This window comes from Macrotis lagotis, chromosome X (assembly GCF_037893015.1).
Source record: "Macrotis lagotis isolate mMagLag1 chromosome X, bilby.v1.9.chrom.fasta, whole genome shotgun sequence".
Lineage (NCBI taxonomy): Eukaryota > Metazoa > Chordata > Mammalia > Peramelemorphia > Peramelidae > Macrotis > Macrotis lagotis.
This window is the reverse complement of record NC_133666.1, coordinates 5,445,902-5,468,416: the sequence shown is the minus strand read 5'-3', so window position 1 is coordinate 5,468,416 and position 22,515 is coordinate 5,445,902. Positions and strand designations below refer to the sequence as shown.

General features: G+C 41.2%; 1 protein-coding gene across 5 annotated transcripts in view; it reads right to left on the bottom strand.

The window, feature by feature from the left end:
* LOC141502776 (uncharacterized protein C8orf48-like) overlaps positions 1–22,515 on the bottom strand; it is a 107,641-nt gene that overhangs the window by 72,966 nt on the left and 12,160 nt on the right. For 3 of the 5 annotated variants that reach the window (XM_074207708.1, XM_074207709.1, XM_074207707.1), the window contains exons 5-6: positions 18,248–18,400; positions 878–9,624 (exon numbers count right to left, since the gene is read on the bottom strand). In XM_074207708.1, coding sequence (XP_074063809.1) covers positions 9,520–9,624; positions 18,248–18,400 — 258 coding nt within the window. In that variant the 3' untranslated portion in view covers positions 878–9,519. Of the gene's footprint in view, positions 1–877; positions 9,625–18,247; positions 18,401–22,515 lie in introns of those variants that run through there. The other 2 variants (XM_074207710.1, XM_074207711.1) reach the window with 1 other exon arrangement.

Sequence of the window (22,515 nt, the reverse complement as noted above, 5' to 3'; positions counted from 1 at the left end):
AAGGATATGAATAGGCAGTTTTTAATGAGGAAATCAAAGCTATATAATCATGAAAAATACATTAAATCATTACTAATTAGAGAACTGAAAATTAAGACAACTTTGAGATATCATCATATACCTATGAGATAGGTTAAAATGATAGAAGGGGGGAATGACAACTGTTGGAGGGGATGTGAAAAAATGGGGACAATAACACACTGTTGGTAGAACTATAATTTGATCCAACTAGGAACTGAATATGTATTTTAAAAATTAGAATTCCCCAAAATAAACAAACCTAAAATAAGCAAAAAGGAAGATATAATAACAATTAGAGGGGAAATACATAATTTGAAACCCCAACAAAAAAACCCAAACATATAAATAATAAATAGAACTAAAAGCTATTCTTTGAAAAGACAAATAAAATTGTTAAAACTTCATCTTATCTCTTTAAAAAGCAGGAAATGAAATCAAGAAAATAGCAAATGAAGTGATAGTCTCAAAAAACAGAATAAATAAAAAAAGAATAATCAGAACATATTATGCAGTTATATGCTAATAAAACTGAGTACATAAAATATATAGAGGAATACCTTTAAAAAGGTATTGAAAAACAAAAGACTTAGAATATCAATGTAAATGATGAAAAGAAATAAGGATGAAGGGGGGAAAGCACTTCCAAATTTCAAATTATAACAATCATCAAAATGATATGGTGTTAGATAAAAATTAGTGGTAGATCAATGAAAAAGACTAGATACAGAAGATTCATAAAGACTGGATTATCCCAGTTGTTGAGAAAAGTGAAATATATATATACATATATATATATATTAATCTTGAGAAAAGTGAAATATATATATATATATATATTAATCTAGAAAAACTCCTTATTTAATTAAAAAATACTTTCTGTAATAGAAGGTAGTCTGGCAGAAATCAGGCTTAGACTAACACTTTACACCACATTCTTTACTACCTTATAAGTTGACACACAACCTTACTAATACTTGAAACTCAAAAGTTTCTGCACAGATAACATTAATTTTTCTAAAATAACAAAGGAAGTGGTCAAATGGGAAAAAACTTCTTTCTATCAAATTTCTCTGATAAGAGTTTGGTATACAAGACATATCAATAGTGAAGTACAATATCAATGTTTGTGAAATTCCTATATAGAAAGGGGTCCCTGACATCCTTCTGGGCCCTGAGAAACTCCGTAGAAATATAAATTTGGCTAGGCAGCTTTGGGTCTGAAAATAATCTGACAAGACCCAAATGCTTGACTCTGGGAGTCACAGATATACCATAAATTTGTCTAAGATTCAGAAAGCACCCTTGTTAGCCTAATTATCTTGCTGTATCTGTAAAATGTCTGTTTCCTCCCAGGACTGCCTGCCCTTCCCCAGATGCGACTGGAACCATAAGAGTAAATTTCACTCCCTCAAACCTGTGGGAAGCCTGTGAATATGTGACTCCCTCTGTCTCAGAAACATGTTCAGACATAACACAAAGACCCTGACCCTTTCCCACTCTATCTATACTGAACCATATGTTTACATATGTTTGGAGTAATATGACAAGAAAAGATATCTAACTGCTGTCTTTGCTCCTGTATTCTGCTTGTTCTCAGTAACTCCCCTCAAAACACTATGAAAACCCTATCCCTTGAATGCTCAGGGACTGTCTGATTTGGGTACGCTTCATCCCCAGGCAGTCCCCTAGAAATAAAGATTTCCAAACTTATCAAATTCTGGTCTCCGTCTTGCTCTTTGGGTTCAGTAATAGCATATTATGTAAATATGTGTGATTTATTATAATAATATATAATAACATTATATCATATGTGTACTATTCCTAAGTAGATAGGTGGTCAAAAGATATGAACATTTTTCAAAATGAAATGAAAACTATTCATAACCCAAGAAAAAATTCTCCAAATCGTTAATAAGAAAACTGGAAATCAAATTACCCCAGAAGTTTCACTTCACACATGTAAAATTGGCAAAAATGATCCTCAAAATAGCAATACTCAATGTTGGAAGAGTTGTGGAATAGTAGATATACTAATACATTGCTGGTGGAGCTGTGAGATAGTACAACCATTTTATAAAGCAACTTGGAATTATGAAAATAAATGTGACAAAGATACCTATAACTTTGTCCTCAAGAGTTCAATACTAATTTTATACCCTAATGAAATGATCAATAAAAAGACAGTTTCCATATTCACCAAAATACGTGTAGCAATATTTTTTTGTTAGAGCAAAGGAATGAAATTAAATGATTGGAGAAAAGCAAGGCAAACCATGGTACATGAATGTAATAGAATATTACTTTCCTATAAGAAATTATGTATGTTATGAATATGGAGTAGGAAAAATCGATATGAAGTGATGCAGAGTAAATTAAGCAAAGTCAAGAGGATAACATGCATAATGAAGATGTAATATGAGTTAAAAAACTATACACCAAAAAATGAATGTAATGAAATTATAATGATGAAGAATGATTCAAATGAGGAGATATGAAAAGATACTTTCAACCTATCTATTCATAGACCTGGGAGACCTTCATATGTTAACATTGCACATGTTTTCAGTCTTTTTCAATGTATTGATCAGTTGTACTCAATTTTTTCCCTCTTTGAGAAAATATTATTTGTTATACAGCATGTTTTATTGGAAGAGGAGAGAGGGATACTGGGCATAACTATAATGATAAAAGAATCAATAGAAACTTATTTTAAAAAATTATTTAAATGAAGGTTACTTATCATACTATACAAATTAAGGTAAGTACACAGAATTCACAAGACAAATAATTTTTTTCCCTTATCATGAAAAGTGAAATGGAAAAAAATAAAACTGGAAAAAAACACCAGAGGATGAAGGTACTTTGGAAAATACTATAAATAGGCTGGAGTCTTCATAAAATTAGAATGTCTCCTTAGGTTGTACCTTTGTAGAGAAAATATTGGAAGTTGAATGGAATATATAATAGAGATTTTTTTTCCACTGGAATGGTAGTCCAATTATGAATGTCAGAACTTGGAATTAACATACAAAGAATATTTGATTGGGGGATTAGGAGAGGGTATGTAGAACATAGAATATCTGATCTTGAAAACAATTAAGAATCAGGAGTTTCTGATCTAGAAGTGGTTTAAGAATGTGCAACATGGGGGCAGCTAGGTGGCGCAATGGATAGAGCACCAGTCCTGGAGATGGGAGAGAACTGAGAAAAATGCAAATTAAAAATAGAGCCTGAGAACACAAATTGCACCATTCAGAAGAACTTAAACATATAGAATGTCAGGCCTTATAGAGTTTATTGAAAAAAGAATGTCATAACTGACAGGGCCTAGAAAAAGGAATTTCAGAGCTGGAAATCCTCATAACCTACAATTTTAAGACTAGATTGGCACAATGGCAGAAATGTTAAGCATCCAGGAGTCTGGAATTTCAGAGATGGGAGGGAGGAAATAAATATTTAAGTGACTAAGTATTATGTGCCAGCATTATGCTAACTACTTTAGCAAATATGATCTTTTGGGACAGCTAGATGGGATGGTGGATAGAGCACCAGCCCTGGAGTCAGGAGAACCTGAGTTCAAATGCAGTCTCAGACACTTAATACTTAGTTAGCTGTATGACTTGGGCAAGTCACTTAGCCTCATTGCCTTGCCCCCCCAAATGGGAAAACGCATATGATCCTTTTACTCTTTCATCCAGTTCTATCATTACTGGGTCTATATCCTAAAGAGATCAAAGAAAAAGGTAAAGGGCTCATAAAATATATATATATAGATAGATAGATAGATAGATAGATAGATAGATAGATAGATAGATAGATAGATGCTTTTGTTTCTGGTGACAAAATAAACCTGATAACTAGAGATTCCTATCAACTGGGGAAATAAATGAACAGATTATGGTATGTGAAAGTAATGGAGTACTACTATTTTGCCATAAGAAAAGATGAAAGGAAAAGTTTGAGAGGAATCTGAAAGACATATAAATGGATCCAAAGTGAAGTAAGAAGAAACAAGAAAATTCATATCACCACCACAACATGATCTCCAAAAACCTAGGTGTAAATGCTGGCTCTGCCACTGTGACATTGGACAAATCACTGCCTTTTGTGTTCTTCAGATTGGGGGAGGAAGTGTGATTCAATAGAAAGTGGGACAAACAGCAAGTACTGAAGTTGGTGTTCTGAGACTTAAAGCTGAATCTTTCCTCGGTCACTTCCTACCTATGTAACCTTGAGTAAGTCAATTTACCTCTCTGGAACTGAACAATAGACTCTATAAAAATTAAGGGGTTGATGGTTAGAACTGAAAATTGATTATGAATCATATGTCTCACCTTTTAAGAGAGCTAATGGACTAGAGATTGAGAATGAGACATCTATTTTCAGATCAGTCACACTGTGGATTTGTTTTCCATAAATATCTTTTTCTACAACCAAAAACTTTTTTGTAGGGGAGGGTATGATTTATATGGTTGGAGGACTAGTGGTACAAAAAAATAAAAAAGAGAAGAAAGAAAAAAAAGCAGAGATGAAACATTACAAAAGGCATAAAAGAGAGCAAAAGAATGTGAAAAAAACAGGGAAGCAGAGATGACTTAAGCTGAGTCCTCTTTCAGCTCTTTATTTCATATCCCATAATGAATAGGAAATAATGAAAAGAAAGAAGTCACTAGAATTAAGACTTAGGAAAGGCTTCCTGTAGGATGAAAGAATTTAAGTGCCATCTATCCCTTTCTCTGACTCTGAATCTCCCTCACTCTATCCTGTTCCTCTCTCTGTCCCTGTCTCTCCCTCACTATCTTGTCCTGTTCCTCTCTCTGGCCCCTATCTCTCCCTCTTTCCCCCCCTCACTATTTCTCCGCTACTCACCTTGTTCCCGTCTCTCCCTCACTAACTCTCCCTGTTCCTCTCTGTCCCTGTCTCTCCCTATCTCGTCTGCTTCCTCTCTCTGTCCCTGTCTCTGACTTTCTCTCCCTATCGCAACCTGTTACTCTCTCTGATCCTATCTCTCCCTCTTTTTCTCCCTCAGTATCTCCTTCCTTTCCTCCCTGTCCCTATCTCTCCCTCTACCTCTCACTCTCTCCCTATTCTCTGTCCTTGTCTCTCCCTCTTTTGTATCTCCCTCACTATCTCATCCTTTCCCTCTATCTCTCCCTATCTCTTCCTGTTCCTCTTTCTGTCCCTGTCTCTCCCTCACTGTTTCTCCCTTTCCCCTCACTCTGGTGCTGTCTCTGACTCTTTATCTCTCCCTATCTCATCTTATTCCTCTCTGTCCCTGTCTCTCCCTCAATATATTGTCCTGTTCCTCTCCCGTAACCTATTTCTCCAACTTTCTCGCCATCACTATCTATTCCTTTTCAACCCTCTGTACCTATCTCTCCATCTTTTTCTCCCTCATTATCTCTTTCTCTTCCTCTCTCTGTCCATCTCTCCCTATCTTTCCTTGTTTGTCTCTGCCCCAGTTTTCCATCTTCCTCTCCATGTCCCTGTCTCTCCCTCTTTTTCTCCCCATCTCATCTGGTTCCTCTCTCTGTCCCCATCTCTAACACTTTCACTCCCTCAATCTCTCCCTGTTCCTCTATCTGTCACTGTTGATCCCTCTTTCCATCACTCTCTCGCCCTGTTCCTATCACTGTCCGTCTCTGACTCTCTGACTCTTACTCTCCCTCACTACCTCACCCTCCGACCACATCTTTCCCTCTTTCTCTCCCTCAGTATCTCCTCCCTTTCCTCTCTCTGTCCCTATCTCTCCCTCTTCCTCTCACTTACTCTCTCCCTGTGCTACTATCTCTCCCTGTTCCTCTCTGTCTCTGTCTCTCCTTTCTTTCGCTTGATATCTCTCCCTGTTCCTTTCTCTTTCTCTCTCTTTCTTCAGCTTCTCTGTTTCCTTACTCCTTACCTTTCGTTCCCAGGTATGGGTCACTAAATAATGTGGTGGGGCAAAGAGGTGATGTCTATACCATGAATAGTTTGCATGCAAATTTTAAAATTTCTTTTACAAGTAAAAACAAAAAGTCTCCTTCCTCCCTGGCTCTGCTCCACTTGCCAGCTCTTCTCCATCTCTGTGAAGCTAATGCCAAGGTTGGTATTTTGAGCCCAGTTTTCCAGGTCTCTCACCCTTCCTGCCTCCTTCTGATGAAGATGTAGATGTCACTGACAAAGGGGATAACCTAGCAACTCTGCTCAAATGATTGTCCCAGGTACCAGAGACCAGTGAGTGCTTTCCCCCACTTCACAGCTTGTCACTCCTACCCTGAGTGACCTGCCTGCCAATCAACAGGAAGCCCAGTTGCAGTGCAGAACCACGAGCCACCCTTACTCTTGGTAAAGGAAGGTTCAAGGAAGACTTTACATCCTGTGGCTCCTTTAGTCACAGGCTGACCAGAACAAGTGAAGACTGGCAGCCTGCTCTACAGAGGGGTCACCTTCAGGGAGTTAGTCCTCAGCAGTAATGGGGAGAACCAGTGTGCAGGAAAACCCCAGCTCCTGAAAGGAACTGGCTCTTCGCATTCTTCCTTCATCCCTCTCCTGCTCCTCCTGCTCCACCTCGTTTCAGCAGACTCCTTCCCTGAAAGGTGTCTCTTCCCTCTCCCACCAAGCATCTAACTGGTCAATTCTTTTCATAAACTCCATCAAAAGGAAGGGCCCAGTACAGCCAGTAATTCTGGCAATCCTCTCCAGATTCTGCTTTGGTCTCTCTGGACTTCGTGTTCCATCATGCCTCTTCCAAAGTACCTCCATCCCATCCACTCATAGTCTCACTCTCCATTAGAATGTAAGCTCCTTGTGGGCAAGGAGAGTTGTGTGCCAGTCAGAGGACAGTGCCCAGCAGACAGGAAATGCTTATCAGACTAGTAGTCTTCTTTGTGCCTCTAGAGTTATGTGGAGGTGAATGCCCCCGTCATGCTGCCCAAGCAGTAGTCACTACACCTACAGACAGTAGGCACAGTGTATCAGGATAAAGAGATGAACAATAAGTGAGGGCTAGCAGTGGGGAGGTTAAGGGGCAAGCCCCCAGAGAGGCCAGCTGAGTGACCCAGCCTGCAGAGGGGCTGCAGCATGAGTACGGCACAAGATGACAAAGTCTCTGCAGTCCCAGCAATGCACAGGCTCTGAGATGCATTGCTGAAGTGTGCAGCTCTCCACTAGCGTACACCATGATGGCCATGACCAAGTGGTCCACACGGTTGGTGCTCCCGACAAACACACCAGGAACTTCCTTGGTCTCCTTTCCCCCATCCGTCCTCTTGGGAGCCTAAGAAGTAGAGTGTAGCTCTAAGATACAGCTTCCCAAGCAACTGAGGCAGCCTGCTGATAGCGAGTACATGGCAGGCTTTTCCTTTTGGGAGGCGAGGCTTCAAAACAAGGCTTTCTGTAAACAAATACAACCAGGGTAGACTGCCTTTGGTAGAACATATTTCTCCATTTAAAACAGAAAGCAGTCCCACACCTGACAAGGTTCTTGACCCTCTCCTAATGCTGAAACCTTCCATGCTCAAGAGGACCCTGGCCTAGCCTGAGGCAGAAACAATGTTGAAAAATGTCTAAAGACAACACAGTTTTAATTTGCATTTATCACCAGTTTTCTCCAGTTCTGTGTTTTCCTTTCCCTTGGCTCTGCTCAAATATTGTCTGATGTAGCATAGTGTCAAGGATGAATGGACTACCATAGTGACCCAGATCAATGGGCTACCCTAGTGTCATGGATGAATGAGTTAACATGGTGTCATGGATCAATGGGCTACCATAGTATCATGGATACTACCATTCTCTGACCTAACAGGAGTTGACTAATCTCAGCTCATAGCCAAAGTACTTTAGTTCTAAACATCCCCTTGAAGCCACTCAGACCCTTTACCATGAAGTTTCCAGCCTCCTTTGTGTTTCTGTCCTCCACTAATGCCTCTGGCATTCCACTAACTAGAGGGACACCCAAATTATGTCTCCATTGTAGACCTATTGATTTTTTCCTCCTGACAGTGAGCAGCATCCACATCCCAACAACAAACTTGCAGAATACACACTTGTCAGAAGCCAGACAACACAATGAGCTGGGTCTGCAGACAGAAACAGAGACTCGGTGGGATGACTGGATGACAACCCCCTAACTACATGGCAGCTTCCCTAGGACCTGCCACCTCCATTCTGTGTTCATGAATCTGACTGTTCTCCTCCATCATCATTCTCACATCACCAGGATCTGTGGCATAATAGAGAGAGGAGAAACAAGAGTCATGGGAGAGGAAGAGAGGGAAGAGGGACCAGGAGAGGGAAGAGAAAGAAGGGAAGGAAGGGAGGAAGGGGAGATGGGGAGATGGGGAGATGGGGAGATGGGGAGAGGAGAGGAGATGAAAGAGACAAAGAAAGATCCTCTCCATGTCAGAAAGCCCCAAGTTCAGTTCCCGCCTCAGACACAGAACGTGGCTACATGACCAGCAAAAACTATTGACTGACTGTCATCAACAGATAGAACAAGAGGTCTGGATGGAGCAGTACCTAGCCACACTGCTCCCAGCCCAGCCTTCCTGAGTCTAGTCCAGCCCTCACAACCATCATACAGAAAATGGACTTTGTGCATAGCCACCGACTTCCCTGCAAGGTGTGGACATACCAGGCTAGTTAAGGCACCAAGGCATCCCGAGGGAGAGCCATGGGGTGGCCCTTTGTGTCAGGCAATAGAAAAATGCCATTACCACCCTCGACCACCACCCATCTCCCTGGGGCCCTGATGGGGACTGCTCAGGGCGATGAGCCCAGGAACAGCACAGCTTCCAGCATGGGTCTCCACGCATCCTCCTTGGAAGCCTCCTTCACAGTAGCGCCTGATGACCTAGAAAACATCGTTCTCCCACCAAAGTCCCTGGCAACATCTAGTGGCTCAACAACAGAACTGACATGGACTTATCGGTGGAAATAACCTTAAAGATGCAGTGTTGCCAGCTTGTCCCTCCACCGAGAGAACCGTGGGACTTTTCCATTTGATTTGCCACTGAAAAAGTCCCAATATGCTATCTCCCCCAGGAGAATGAGAACTCCTTGAATGCAGGGATGGATTTTTTTCATGTTAATATTCCCTGGGTTTGGAATGTCGATCTTCTCCCTCTTCCCCAGTTGAATGCATCACTGGAGCTGTGTGAGCTCATGTGTTGTTGCACTCAATTGATGCATGTATCCTATCTCCCTACTAGGCTGCAGGCAGGGGGAGGGCCCCTGTCCTCTAAAGTGTGCCTCCCCAGCCCTGACCCCCATGGCATAGCCTCCATGTCCAGGAGGCTTTGTGGAAGGGACCAGGTCTGGCGAGAACCCATAAGTGGATACCTACTGTCTGCCTGCAGGAATGATGGTAGCCACTCAGACACGTGACAGAAACACTTGTTTATTAACTATGTTATTATAAACAGCTGGAACCATCACAGGACCTTTAGGTAGGACTTTACAGGATGGAGATAAGAGGGCCTGATATTTCAAGTCAACCTTCTACTTGAGCTGAACCCCATTCTACCCAATGTGACCTGGAGCGTTTAATCTTTTCCAGATGGTCTCTGGGGCATTGGAAAGCTTGGGAAGGCTTGGGTGCATTTCTCCAATGAAGCTGAGAAAGTCCTACAGGGAAAAGAGATTGGAGACAAGAAACAAGAATAATAACTATGAGGACGACCAAGACAAAGATGAAGACAACTACAATTCCTCCTCTTCTTCCTCATGCTCTTATAGCACTGGACACTGCAAAAACCTTGCCGTGTCTTCTGAGGCTAGACTAGACTTGGGAGGAGAGAGCTATCCCTAGAAGAGTAGCAACTGGCAAAGAAGCTCTCAGCCACAGTAGTCATGAAGGGGGAGGGGTGAAGTACCTTTTCATCTAGTTTCTGGGGGATCACAGACCAGTTCATTCTAATTCCACAAATGTTTTGTTGTGGTTCTTCCCACTGACATCATTGTAGTCACAGTCAGTAAAGTTTTCTGATTCTCCTAATTTCATTCGGCATCAGTTCCTAGAAATCTTGCCACCAGTCTCTGAATTCTTCACATTCATTTCAGGTGACACAATGATATTCCATTTCTTTCATATATAACACCTTGTTGAACAATGCCAAGATTAACATTGTCTCAACCTGCCCTACACACAAAGTGCTGCTATGAACTGTATGTGGGGCTTTGAATTGATTTCGGTATAGGCCTAGCAGTAGAACCTCTGGGTCAAAGAGTTGGAAGTCTTTAGAAATTTTTTAAAAGTACATTATATTTTCCCCCAATAGTATGTCAAGAAAATTTTTAGCATGCATTTTTATAAGTTCCATTTTTCGCCCTCCCACCCTCCCCAGCTCTCTTCCCAAAATGGTAGGCAATTTGATATAGATTATACAAGTATTATCATGTAAAATATATTTCCATATTAATCACAGTTGTAAAAGGAAAAAAATATAGAAAAAAAGAATAAAATAAGTGGAAGAACTATGCTTCGAGCTCCAGTCAGAGTTCATCAGTTCTTTATCTGGATGTGGACAGCCTCTTTCTTCATGAATTCTTTGTACTTATGTGTCACAGAGAAGAGATGGGTTATTCATAGTTGTTCATCACAAAGTGTCACTGACACTGTGCACACTGTGTTCCTGGGTCAGCTCATTTCTGAATAGGTCTCTCCAGGTTTTTCTGAACTCTGTCTGTTCATCATTTCTTACTGTATGACAGCATTCCATTACATTCATAAACTATAGCGAGTTCATCCATTGCCCTAGTTGATGGGCATCTCCTCAATTTCTAATATTTTTCCACCATAAAAAGAGCTATAAATATTTTTTCAACATATAGATCCTTTTCTCTTTTATGATTTACGATAAAGATCTAGAATTGCTGAATGCAAGGTTAAGTACAGTTTCATGGCCCTTTGGGCACAGGTCCAGAATGGTTGCAATGATTCATAGATCCTCATAACAGTGCTATGAGTGTGCATGACTCTCCACAATCCACCTTTTGGCACCCAGTTTGCTGGGTGGGAAGAGAAACTTCAGATTTACTTTGACTAGAATTTCCCTTAGTATGAATGATTTGGGGCACATGGCTGTTTAGAGTATTACAATTTTTTAGACAATTGTTTGTTCCTGCTTTGTGACCACTTCTCTACTGGGGCATGGCTTTTGGTCTTCTATATTTCAGTTGTCTATATATTATGGATAGCAGATAATAGTTGGGGAGAGTTGATATAAAATTTTCCCCTGGTTGTGTACTTCACTTATGGTCATTGCAGCAATTTAGTGTGGACAAAGGTTCTTCAAAGTCACATGCTCAAAATGGTATATTTTATCATTCTATCCCTATCATGGGATTAGCTCTGGCCCTTCACACAAAATGGATTGGCTCAAGGAGAATGCAGAAAACCATAGAATTCTGGGATGAACCCACTGAAGTACCCCTGAAACTTGACCCCTCGGTTGCTCTAGTAAGACACCAGCAGCATCCCAGGGAACCAGGGACACTACCACCTACAAAGGATTGTCATCGTCCTCATCAGCATCATCATCATTAATCATCATCAACATAGTAATAACAGACAGATGGAGACAGAGAACCTTTATACAGCACTTTAAGGTTTGCAAGTGCATTACAACTCCTATCTCAATTGCTCCCCACAACAACCACAGGAGGTAGGTAGGATCATTACCCCCATTTTACATATCAGGAATCCTAGGCAGACAAAGGTAAGTGACTTGCCCAGCATTACAAGGATAGTAAATATCTGAAGCCAAATATGCACTTAGGTCAATTCAATTTGAGCCAATAAGCATATACTAAGTGGCTCCTTTTTGCCAAGGTAACTTATTGGAGATGCAAACAGAGGAAAAACTGTTCCTTGCCCTCCAGGAGCTTACAGTCTGATGGTGGAGACATTCCCCACATTCAATCAAATATACAAAAAGAAAGCTCTATACAGGATTAATAGGAAACAATTAAGAGAGGGAAAGCTCTAGAATTAAGAGGGCTTGGGGACACCTTCCTGTAGAAGGTGGGATTTTGGTTGGGACTCAAGGGGTGGGGGGGGGAGTCAACAGTAGGAGTAGAAAAGGGAGAACTTTGGGGGATAACAGAGAAAGTTTCTGGCACAGAGTGATGGAGGGTCTTGTTTGTGGATGAGCCAGGAGGCTGCCATCATTGGATAGAGAAGTATGTGTGGGGGACAGAACACTAAGGAGACCAAAAGGTAGGATGGGGCTAGGTGATGAAGGACTCTGAACGCCAAAACATTAAGCTCAACCAGAAATCACACAGGAACCAGGACTGGTTGAGGGGAGAGAAGAAGAGGAATAGAACAGCAGCAGATGGTACCAGATGTAGAACTCACTAGTGCTGAGCACACCCACTACTTTTCTCTCAGCCTCTGTAAAGAGGAACATGGGATCAAAGAAAAGCTATACAAGGATAGGGCAGAGGGAAATGTACAATAAGCAATCATAACTCTGAATTAGAATGGGATCAACAACCTAGGCAAGAGAGGAAGGCAACAGAGTGAACTGGAAAGGAGAATCTGATGATTTGTTAGGAACAAGAAACACACGTTAAAAAGTTTCACTCAAGAGTTAAAATAAAGGTCAGTAGCAAAAGATTGACAGTCTAAAGAGAGAAGAACACAGCTGAAAGCAACTCCTTCCCTTCCCCTGGCCTGAAAAATACATAAGACTGGAGGCTGGCTAATCAGGGGAGAAATAATCAGAGACATAAATCAGTACTTAATCTGATTAAAATAAGAGAGGAAAAAACCAAACGACCAGTACCAAAAATGAAAGAGGAGAAATCAGAATAAATGAGGAAAGAAATTACTGGAAATTACTATGTTCAATTATATGTAAATAAAATTAACAACTGAATTGAAAAGAGAATAATATCCACATATATCTAAACTACTCAGATTAATGCAGGAAATGAAGAATCTACCTAGTCCAGTCATTGAAAAAAAAACTGAACAAGCTATAAAGGAACTCTGAAAGAAAATTAACTTCCACAACCAGAATGGATTTATAAGTGACTTCTATCAAACGTTAAATGAATAATTTGGTTGAAAATATGAGAGAAGAGTCGCATCTAATTTCTTCTTTGACACAGGTCATAGGTCACACCAATAACAGAATTCCAATCAGAAAAAGAAAAACTATAGACCACCATCCATCTTGAATATCAATAAGGTTCTTTGAAAAAGGTCTGATAGCTAAGCTACATACATAGTTGACTGAAATATACAAAAATGAACGCCATTTTCCAAACTGATAGCAAAGATATCAACAAGCACATACTATTAATGGTCATATGAAAAAAATGTTCCGGGGCAGCTAGGTGGCGTAGTGGATAAAGCACCGGCCTTGGAGTCAGGAGGACCTGGGTTCAAATCCGGTATCAGACACTTAATAATGACCTAGCTGTGTGGCCTTGGGCAAGCCACTTAACCCTGTTTGCCTTGCAAAAACCTAAAAAAAGAAAAAGAACAGAAAAAAAAAGAAAAAAGTGTTCCAAATCACTACTAATTAGAGAAATTAAACTGAGAGAAACTGAGGGATCAATTGATGCCAAGGTATCTCAAAGAAAGGAAGAGAACAATGGCATAGGGAAAAAATAAACTTTAAATAAATTAAGACTAAAAGAAGGTGACTCAAAGAACATCAACAACAATCTTATCTAGATGCCTACTTTTTCAGGGACATAAAATTTTAATGAAATCACAAATACATATGTCAAGGGCATCCTCATGAGAGTATTAACAGGGAAGAGGGTACTTTTCCAAAGGAAAACAGACTAAATCTTAACCATGAGATAACTGTCTGAAAGATGTGGAGAATCCAAGATCGCTCTGTGATGATGGTTTCTTGGTCATAAAAGGCATTCAGATTCCTAGACCAAAATGTCACTTGAAAGGCCCTAATCCAAAAAGGCAAAGGATTCTATTATCTTAAATGTAAAACAGGGAATGAATCATGGATGACAAAGCACTGTAGTCAGGGCTGGGGAAAGATGAACAGTTAAACCATCCCTGATATCAAGGGGCTCCCATTCTAATGAAAGAGATAACATATATCAAAAGTTTAAGTGGCAAGTCAGATGGAAAAGTCCCATGGTCTTTAGAGGGAAGTGGCAAAGTAGCTGGTAATGCAGCTTTTAAAATGTCATTTCCACAATAAACTCATAAGCATTTCTGATATGGAGCCATCCATCAGTACCAAGGACCACTGGGACAAGAATTTTGTTGAGGGTGTCTATAAATGAAGTTGCTTTACACCCTGCAGCAACAAGTGCCAGGCAATATTTCTGCAATGATCACTTTCTGGGATGATGGTTGTAGGCGTGAAGTGGGAAGCAGGTCTTGGGCTCAGGAATCTGGGCTGTCTCCATCAGGGTCTGAGAACTGGTGGGCAAGAACTTGTTTGGGGGGCGGCTAGGTGGAACAGTAGATAGAGCACTGGCCCTGTAGTCAGGAGGACCTGAGTTCAAATCCAGCCTCAGGCACTTAATAATTACCTACTTGTGTGGCCTTGGGCAAGCCACTTAACCCCATTGCCTAGCAAAAACCTAAAAAAAAAAAAAGAACTTGTTTGATGACACTCAGATCATAAATAACAAGCAAGGTATGAAACAGGGGACAAATGCACATTGGATACATCTGCCCTGGTCTCAGAGGGATACGGTAGAGAATCTGTCCTGAAAAGGGATTTGCTAGGGATGGTGAAGACCCACAAACACTCCTCTTCACAGAAGACAGAAGCTTCTTGTCTGGATCAAGCCCTAGAACACTTCAGAGTCTTCTGGAAAGGACCTGTATTCACCCCAAATAGCCACAGAACAAAATAATTAAGTGAAGAATCCATCAGTTGGATGGACAACCTTAAAAGTTCACCTTCACTGTACATGATCTACTGGCATCCTTCTGACCCAAAGAAAGTAAGGATGTCCCATCACTTCTATTAAATTCTGTAGGAAATTAAGTGAGAACATGGACCAAGGGATGCATAAGGAAAAACAGGTCTGCATAAGCTGGGAGTTAAAATATTTAGGAAACATACTCACAAAGGATGTCACAAAACCATTTAAATAAAGGAGCATGCACCAACCAGCAGAGAGAACAAGAATTTAAAAAGATCTTTTGATTTCCCTCACTTGGGAATTTGCTGTTCATCCAACAAAATGATAAACAAGGAGGGAATTACACAGGGAATAACCATAATTTTGGGGAAATGGGAGTGGATGGAGGAAAAGATGAAAATCTAGAGACTTCTGAATGAGAATCTTAGAGCATATACTTAGCTTTCAGAATCCACTGAGATTTATACAAAAATTGTCAAGGCATGAAGAATTCAGATACAAAAGAAGGATTAATAATAATAATAATAATAATAATAATAATAATAATAATAATTTTTTTGTTTTCTGTAATGTACCAAAAATTGTGACAAAAAAGTAGAAGAAAGGGCCTAAATAGGAGATGAAAAATGATATGCTCAATCACAAAAAGATCCAATCACAGAAACAACATTAAAAAGAATGATAGAGATAACATAAGAAAGTTTATGGGCTGTGACTTTAATGCTTATTAGGGGGGAAATTATATCTTAGAATAATTACATTAACAAAAGAGGAAGAGAACACTAATGACTCGAGGCATCAAAGGCATCAAAGCAGTGCAAGGGCACAGAAAGAGTGCAAGTCTGGGTTTCAAGAAGAACTGGATTCCAGTCCAGTCCATGTCCAGTTCAGTGACATGTGTGATCTGTCATTGAAATGCACAGGGACCCAAGTGACGAAGACACCAAGTTACAGTTGAGTTCCTGATTGGCACTGTATAAGCACTTATTACCAGGCTGAGTCTTTCCTACACTGATGGAATTGCAGCTGCTCATGATAAATGATAATTAAAAAAGGAATGGAGACACCACCATATCAGCAAGTTAAAAATCCAAAAATAAGAACAAAGAACGCACTAAAAATCAAAGGAAAGATAAATTTGAAGGCAAGACAACCACTGAGCAGAAGGACCTGGAATTATGCCAGAACAACCTTTAAAGGGTCGCACTCAATATGCCACATGTTTGGAAAACTCACACGGGCCACCAGATTGGAAAAGATCCATTTATGTTCCAGTCCTAAAGAAGGACAATGCCAAGGAATGTCCAGATTACCAAAAGCTTGTGTTCATTTCACACCCCAGAAATTTTATCCATAAGTCTCTGCAGGCTAGGCTTCAGCAATATGGGAACCAAAAATTTCCAGAAGAACAGGCTAGATTTTGAAGAGGCAGAAGAACTAGAGACCAAATTGACAACACTCGGATTATGGAGAAAACAAGGGAGTTCTAGAGAAACATCTACTTCTATTTCATTGACTACATTAAAGGCTTTGAGTTGTGTGGATGACAACAAAATGTGGCAAGTCCTCCAAGAGACGGGAGTACCAGGTCATGGGACTTGCCTCCTGAGGAACCTGTATGGGGGCCAAGAAGCAAGAGTTAGAACCAAACATGGAACAACTGAGTGAGCTGTTAATTGAGTTAAGATTGGAAAAGGCTATTATATGAGGTTGTCTAATATCACCTTACTTAACTTACATGCAGAGAACATCAGGTGAAATGCCAATCTGGTTGATTTAAATGCTGCTATTAAGTTACCGGGAGAAGCATCAACAATCTCCAAGATGCAGAAGACAGCAAACTGATGGCAGAAATGAGGAAGAATTAAGAAGCCTCTTTATCGAGGGTGAAAGAGGAGAGTGTGAAAGCTGGCTGGAAGTTCAATGTCAAAACTACAAAGAGCTTGACAAATTGGTCCCATCACTTCCAGGAAAATAGAGGAAGAAAAAAATGAAAGCAGTGTCAGATGCTATATTCTTGGGCTCAAAAAAAATCACTGCAGACAAAGACTACAGTCTTGAATTCATCTGGAAGAAAGCTATGGCAAATCCGGGCAGCAGACTACAAAGCAGAGGCATCACCTTGCCAACAGGGGTTTGCATAATCGAGGCACTAGTTTTTCCCAGTAATAACATAAGGTAGGGAGGGTTGGACTATAAGGAAAGCTGAGTGCTGCAGAATCAACCACTTTCCAATTGTGGCGCTGGAGAAGACTTAAAAGAGAATTGTGGACAGCAAGGAGATCAAATCAGTCAATACTTAAAGAAATTAATTCACATTTTCACTGAAAGATCAAATACCGAAACTGAAGCTTCAATGCTTTGGCCACATAATGAGAAGCCAGGATTATTGGACAAGATCCTGATGTTGGAGAAAGCTGAAGACAAAAGGAAAAGGGGATGAGTGTCATGGAATAGATAGTATCATGGAAACAATGAACATAAAATTTGGGGAGAAACTGAAGGATAGAAGGATTTTGTTCATGGGGTCACAAACAATTGGACAAGACTGAATGGCTGAATAACAAAAATACATTAGATAACCTTATTTAACTAATTGGATAAGAAGTCAGAGAGAAGAAAACAAAATCACAAAAAAGCAGAACAAGATGAGAGGAATTTACAATGATTAGAAGAGAAATAAAGACAATTCTCAGAAACAACTATACCCCGTTATATTTCAACAAAAGTGAAAAATGAAATTAAGTGAATGAATAAGTAAAACATATAAAATACCAGAACTGACATAACTGGAAACCTAAACAACTTTAATCACAGAAAGAGTCATTGAGCAACCTATACGTGAATTCCAAGCTTGGGGATGAGGGGAAACCCCAAGACCACCTCGATTTGCAAGTAAATTGTATTAAACATTAAAAAAACAAAACATTTTTTTCCATGGTGCTATAAAACTATTTTCAAGAACAGAAGATGAACACCAACCTCCTTCTATGAAACAAATATCACTTAATTATTAGGCATTCAAAAATAGTGAACAGGCAAGGAAGGGCACAGCAGCCACAGAATTTTTTGGTGGTTTTTCTTGAGATATGGCTAACATGAAAATATGTTTGCATGATTTCCCATATCTAAGTCAGATCATTGTCTGCCTTCTCAAAGGGTGGGGGAAAGATAGGAGAGGGAGAAAATCTTCAATTCAATTAGAGAAGGAATAAAAATAATAATAATAAATAGTAAACATGAACAAAATTCAATCAAATGAGGACAGTAATGATTGCTTCTGCTAGCTACTTCACAGAAGCTTGTGAGGAAAGCTTGCTGGTAGCCTGAAAATTCCTACAGAAATATATGTGTTAGTAACCACTGACACCTAAGAGTCACTCACTTTGGTATGGCGCTGCTCCTCCATTTTTTCTCTGATTAGGGCAGACTCTAGGAAGGTCTTTTTCTGGCGCAGAAAGGTGATCTGGGACAGTTCTCCTCTTTTCTTAGAACACCCTGGGCACCAGGAACATTGGTGCTCTTTAACTGCTAACCCCTTGGAATGAGAAATGAGAATAAGAAATTACTGGATGCTATTAACCCTAGTTCTGCTAGTATCTAACTCCTTTCTGAAAGTAACAAACAATAAACATGCTTGGAAACAGAAAGAATAGCAGCAGCTGACATCTTTATGGAGCCTAATGGTGAAAATGTACTTTTGCCATATTAATCCTCAACACTGTCTTGTCAAATTAGGAGAATGGGTTTCCCTGTTTTGACAAATGAAGGAATTGAAGAAAACTGTATCAGTCAAGATCACAGAGCGAGGTCAGATGTGGAGAAAAGACACAAACTTAGGGTCCTGACTCCAAAGGCTGGGGTTCAGAGAGAAACAAATTGAAAATATTTTCTATGATAATATCAATCGCCAGCATTTGAGAAGCGTTGAGAGCTTCCAAAACGCTTTCCCAACATTATCCCACATTCTACTCACAGCAACATGGGGAGGTGGAAGCTATCATTATCCTCCTTGTACAGATGAGCTGCTGCAGGCAGACAGACTTGGCAGTGACTTGTCAGGGTCATTGAGCTACTGAGTGGATTTGAAATCAAGTCTGAACCACTGAACCACTAGCTGCCCCTAAAAAGAGAACTAGAGAACTGGAAACAGACTGGATTTGACATTCCTGCACATCCTCTCTGCTACAATTTAATTCCTTTCAGAAGAATATGACTGTTATCATCCATCAAAGAAATGATACCTTTCAAGGAAAGATATAACTTGTGTGTGTGTGTGTGTGTGTGTGTGTGTGTGTGTGTGTCTATATGTTTTTGATTGTGCCAAGCTTCCTGGAGACAGACAACAGAATGACAAAATCTCTGACTCTTCAAGGAGCTGAGAGGCCCTGGAGTATCACTTCTTCCTGGGCAAGACATTTCTGCATTACACACCAAAGAGTTTTTCTGGACAGGAAGCCACAATTAGATTCCTTCTTCCAGCTCTGATTCCTACTTCACCTTTAAGGGGTCAAACCAGTATGTTGAACCTTGCACTTCTCCCAGTCTACCAGATCCTTTCCTACCGACTACAAACATGCCCTTGGCTCCCCCAACCTGAAAAACCTCATCCTTGAGTCTTCCATCCAGACTAGCTGCAGTGCTAGATCCCTTCTGCCCTCTGGGCCCAATCTTCTAGGGAGGGCCGTCTAAGAGACAGCAGCAGCCTCTGCTCTCTTCTCAACCCCTTAAAATCCAGTCTCTGGTCTTATCCTGCCCTCAAGACTTCAAAAGTGACCAATGATAATTTTCACTACCCTGGACCATCCATATTGGAGCTTTTGAAGCTCCTGATCTTCCCCATATTCCTTTCTCTGTAGGCTTTCTGCACACCTCTCTCTTCTGGTTCTCCTGGCCGGAACCTCCTCCAGATCACACTAGTTGTCCACAGATTCCTGTCCTCAGTCCTATTCTCCTCGCCCTCGGCGCTACTTCACTCGGTCATCTCAAGAGCTCCCTGTCTCAATGTCACACCTCCAATCAACTGCTTTTCATTTATCTCAGACTGGATGTCCAACAGATATCTTAAACTCCACATGCCCCAAACTAAACTCACTCTCTGCCCGCAAAATGTGCCCCTTCCTAACTTTTCTGGTATTGTCCAGGGCAAAATCATTCTCCCAATCTAATTGTCATGTTCAATTACCCCCACCCACCCAAGGGCAGCCGATTTCACCTGTGTAACATCTCTTGAATATGCAGATGCCCCCTCCTCTCCTCTGCAGGCCAGCCTCTGGTTTGGGTCCTTATCAACTTCACAAATGGACAGATGCAGGGGGCTGGCCTACCTCAAGTCTCTCCCCATTCTAAGCCATCCTCCATTCACCCATCAGAGACTTTCCCTAAAGCACCAACATGATCTTATCACCACACAGCCCATTCGATAAATTCCAGTAGCTCCCTGGTGCCCCAGAATCAAATCCTCTCGATAGCATTCAATGTCCTTCATAATCTAGACCCTTTTATCTTTCCAGTTTTCTTGCACCTTAATCTCCATCTTGCAATCTTTGATCCAGTGACCCTGCCATCCTTCCCACACCAAGACCTGCCGCCACATAGTGTCAGGCTACTTTCTGGCAATGTTCTACACCTGGAATGCTCCATCTTCATCTCCCACTCCTGGCTTCCCTCAAAATCTCATCTTCTACAGGAAACCTTTCCTAACCCCTCTTAAAACAAGTGCCTTCTCTCTGGCTATCATGTCTTACTTACCCTGTCTGTACTTTATTTCTACAAATTTCTTTGCCTGCTCTCTCTTCCCTAAGACTGGGAACTCCTTAAGGGCACAGGCTGCTTTTGGCCTCCTTTCATGTCCCCAGGGCTTAGAAGAGTGATCGGCAGAGTAGGTGCTTTAGCAATGGTTACTGGCCACCTGACCGATGAGATTTGGCTCAGCATTGCAACCCATTAGGTTCCTTTTAAATCCTCACTCTCGCCTCCAATGTGTGGGCTACCCCAGTCAGCTTGACCATGAATACAGCTGACAAACCAGTCGTGTGGGCCTTTATCCAAGGCTGTCAGAAAAATGCTGACCTTCCAAAGACAATTGCAGATCCTGAGATCCTCCAAGACGACCTCTCTGCAAGTTCCTAGCCTATCTCAATGTCGCACCTCCAATCAACTGCTTTTCAGTTATCTCAGACTGCTCCCTGCTATTCAACCAGTTCTAAATCCACCAAACTGGGCTGGGATCTAGCCCACACGTCAAAATGAGGGCCTTTCTTAAATACATGCTTTACAGCATTTAGATTGAAAGCCAATATCTAAGTGGTCATTAACATCCAGCACATCCCAAAGAGAAACAGGACCAAAAAAAACTTTCCAAGGTCCTTAGATTTATGTCCTGTCCTTAATTCGTACTAGGCCTTAGACCTCTTAACACTATTCATACAGAGATGCATTATGTTTTTAGTCTGTGTCTTTTCTCCCCCTTGAAAGATCCACGGTAAGGAGGAAGGAGGTACCTATGAATGTACATTGTGCTCTCTGGACAATGCCCCCCTCTTCCTCCTTGGCAAAACTGTTTTTCCCCTAGCCTTCAGAAGTTTTCAAGAGCTTCTAAAGCAGGGTTTTAGCCCATGCTTTTCCATGGATCCACTCTGATTCCTTGGAAATGCCCCCCACGCCTACCAATTCTAGGGTGCATATCAGCCTTGATTTGACACTGCCCTCCTCTCTCTCACAAATTATCAGATGGCTGGGCATGGTGCCCACCCTTGGAAAGCCTGATATGAGGGAGGCTGAGGCTGGAGAGTCCTTGGAGCTCAGGAGTTCTGAGCTGCTTTGCTCTACACTGAGCAGGGGCTATACCAAGTCTGGCACTAACAAAGAGAGCTCTTAAGAGCAAGGGACCACAGGCTGCCTAAGGAGAGGCCAAGGTCAGAAATAGAACAAATCAAAGCCTTCAGCATGAGCAACAGTAGGATCCATCAAGAGTGGTCGCTGTATTTCCAGTCTAGGGGAGAGACAGAGGCCCAGGCTCAAAAACAAACAAACAAACATCCGAAAAAGCCTCACTTCAAAGAGGAGGTCACTTCTTCCTATGGTTCCCATAATTCCCCCTAATCCACTCATTCCTTGTTACCCCAAGCAACGTTATTGGGAAGAATCAGACTCAGGTAAGAATTTCCTCCTGCTGGTTCTTTGGCCTTTGACAATCACTTTATAGGTATCTTCTGCTTTGATACAACCTCCATCATCAAAAGCGGAGTTTCCTCCTCTCCTCCCCACAGAGGTGGCCCAAGGAGCAAAGGAGAACAGGAGGGTGTTCCTAAAAGCAGGGGGCTCAGAGGATCCAACATCTCCTGCCAGGCTTATGTACTTGTTCAATGTTCTACACCCCCATCATCAACTCCCAGCTATGCAGAGAAGGGAGGGCCTACATTGGCTCACCTCTCCTGGGTCAGGCTTAGATACTGCAATGACCCAGAGCTCACTGTAGGGTTTGGAGATACTTCCATTTGCATGATTCCAGTATTCCTGGGAACGATTCCTTTCCCAGAACTTTCAACCTCACAATCACCTCTAGTCCCTCTAGCCCTCAGTGGTCTTCCCGGCTGTCCCTACTGGCATCACTTGCCTCCCTTCCCTTCCCTGACCAAGGAGAGAGATCAG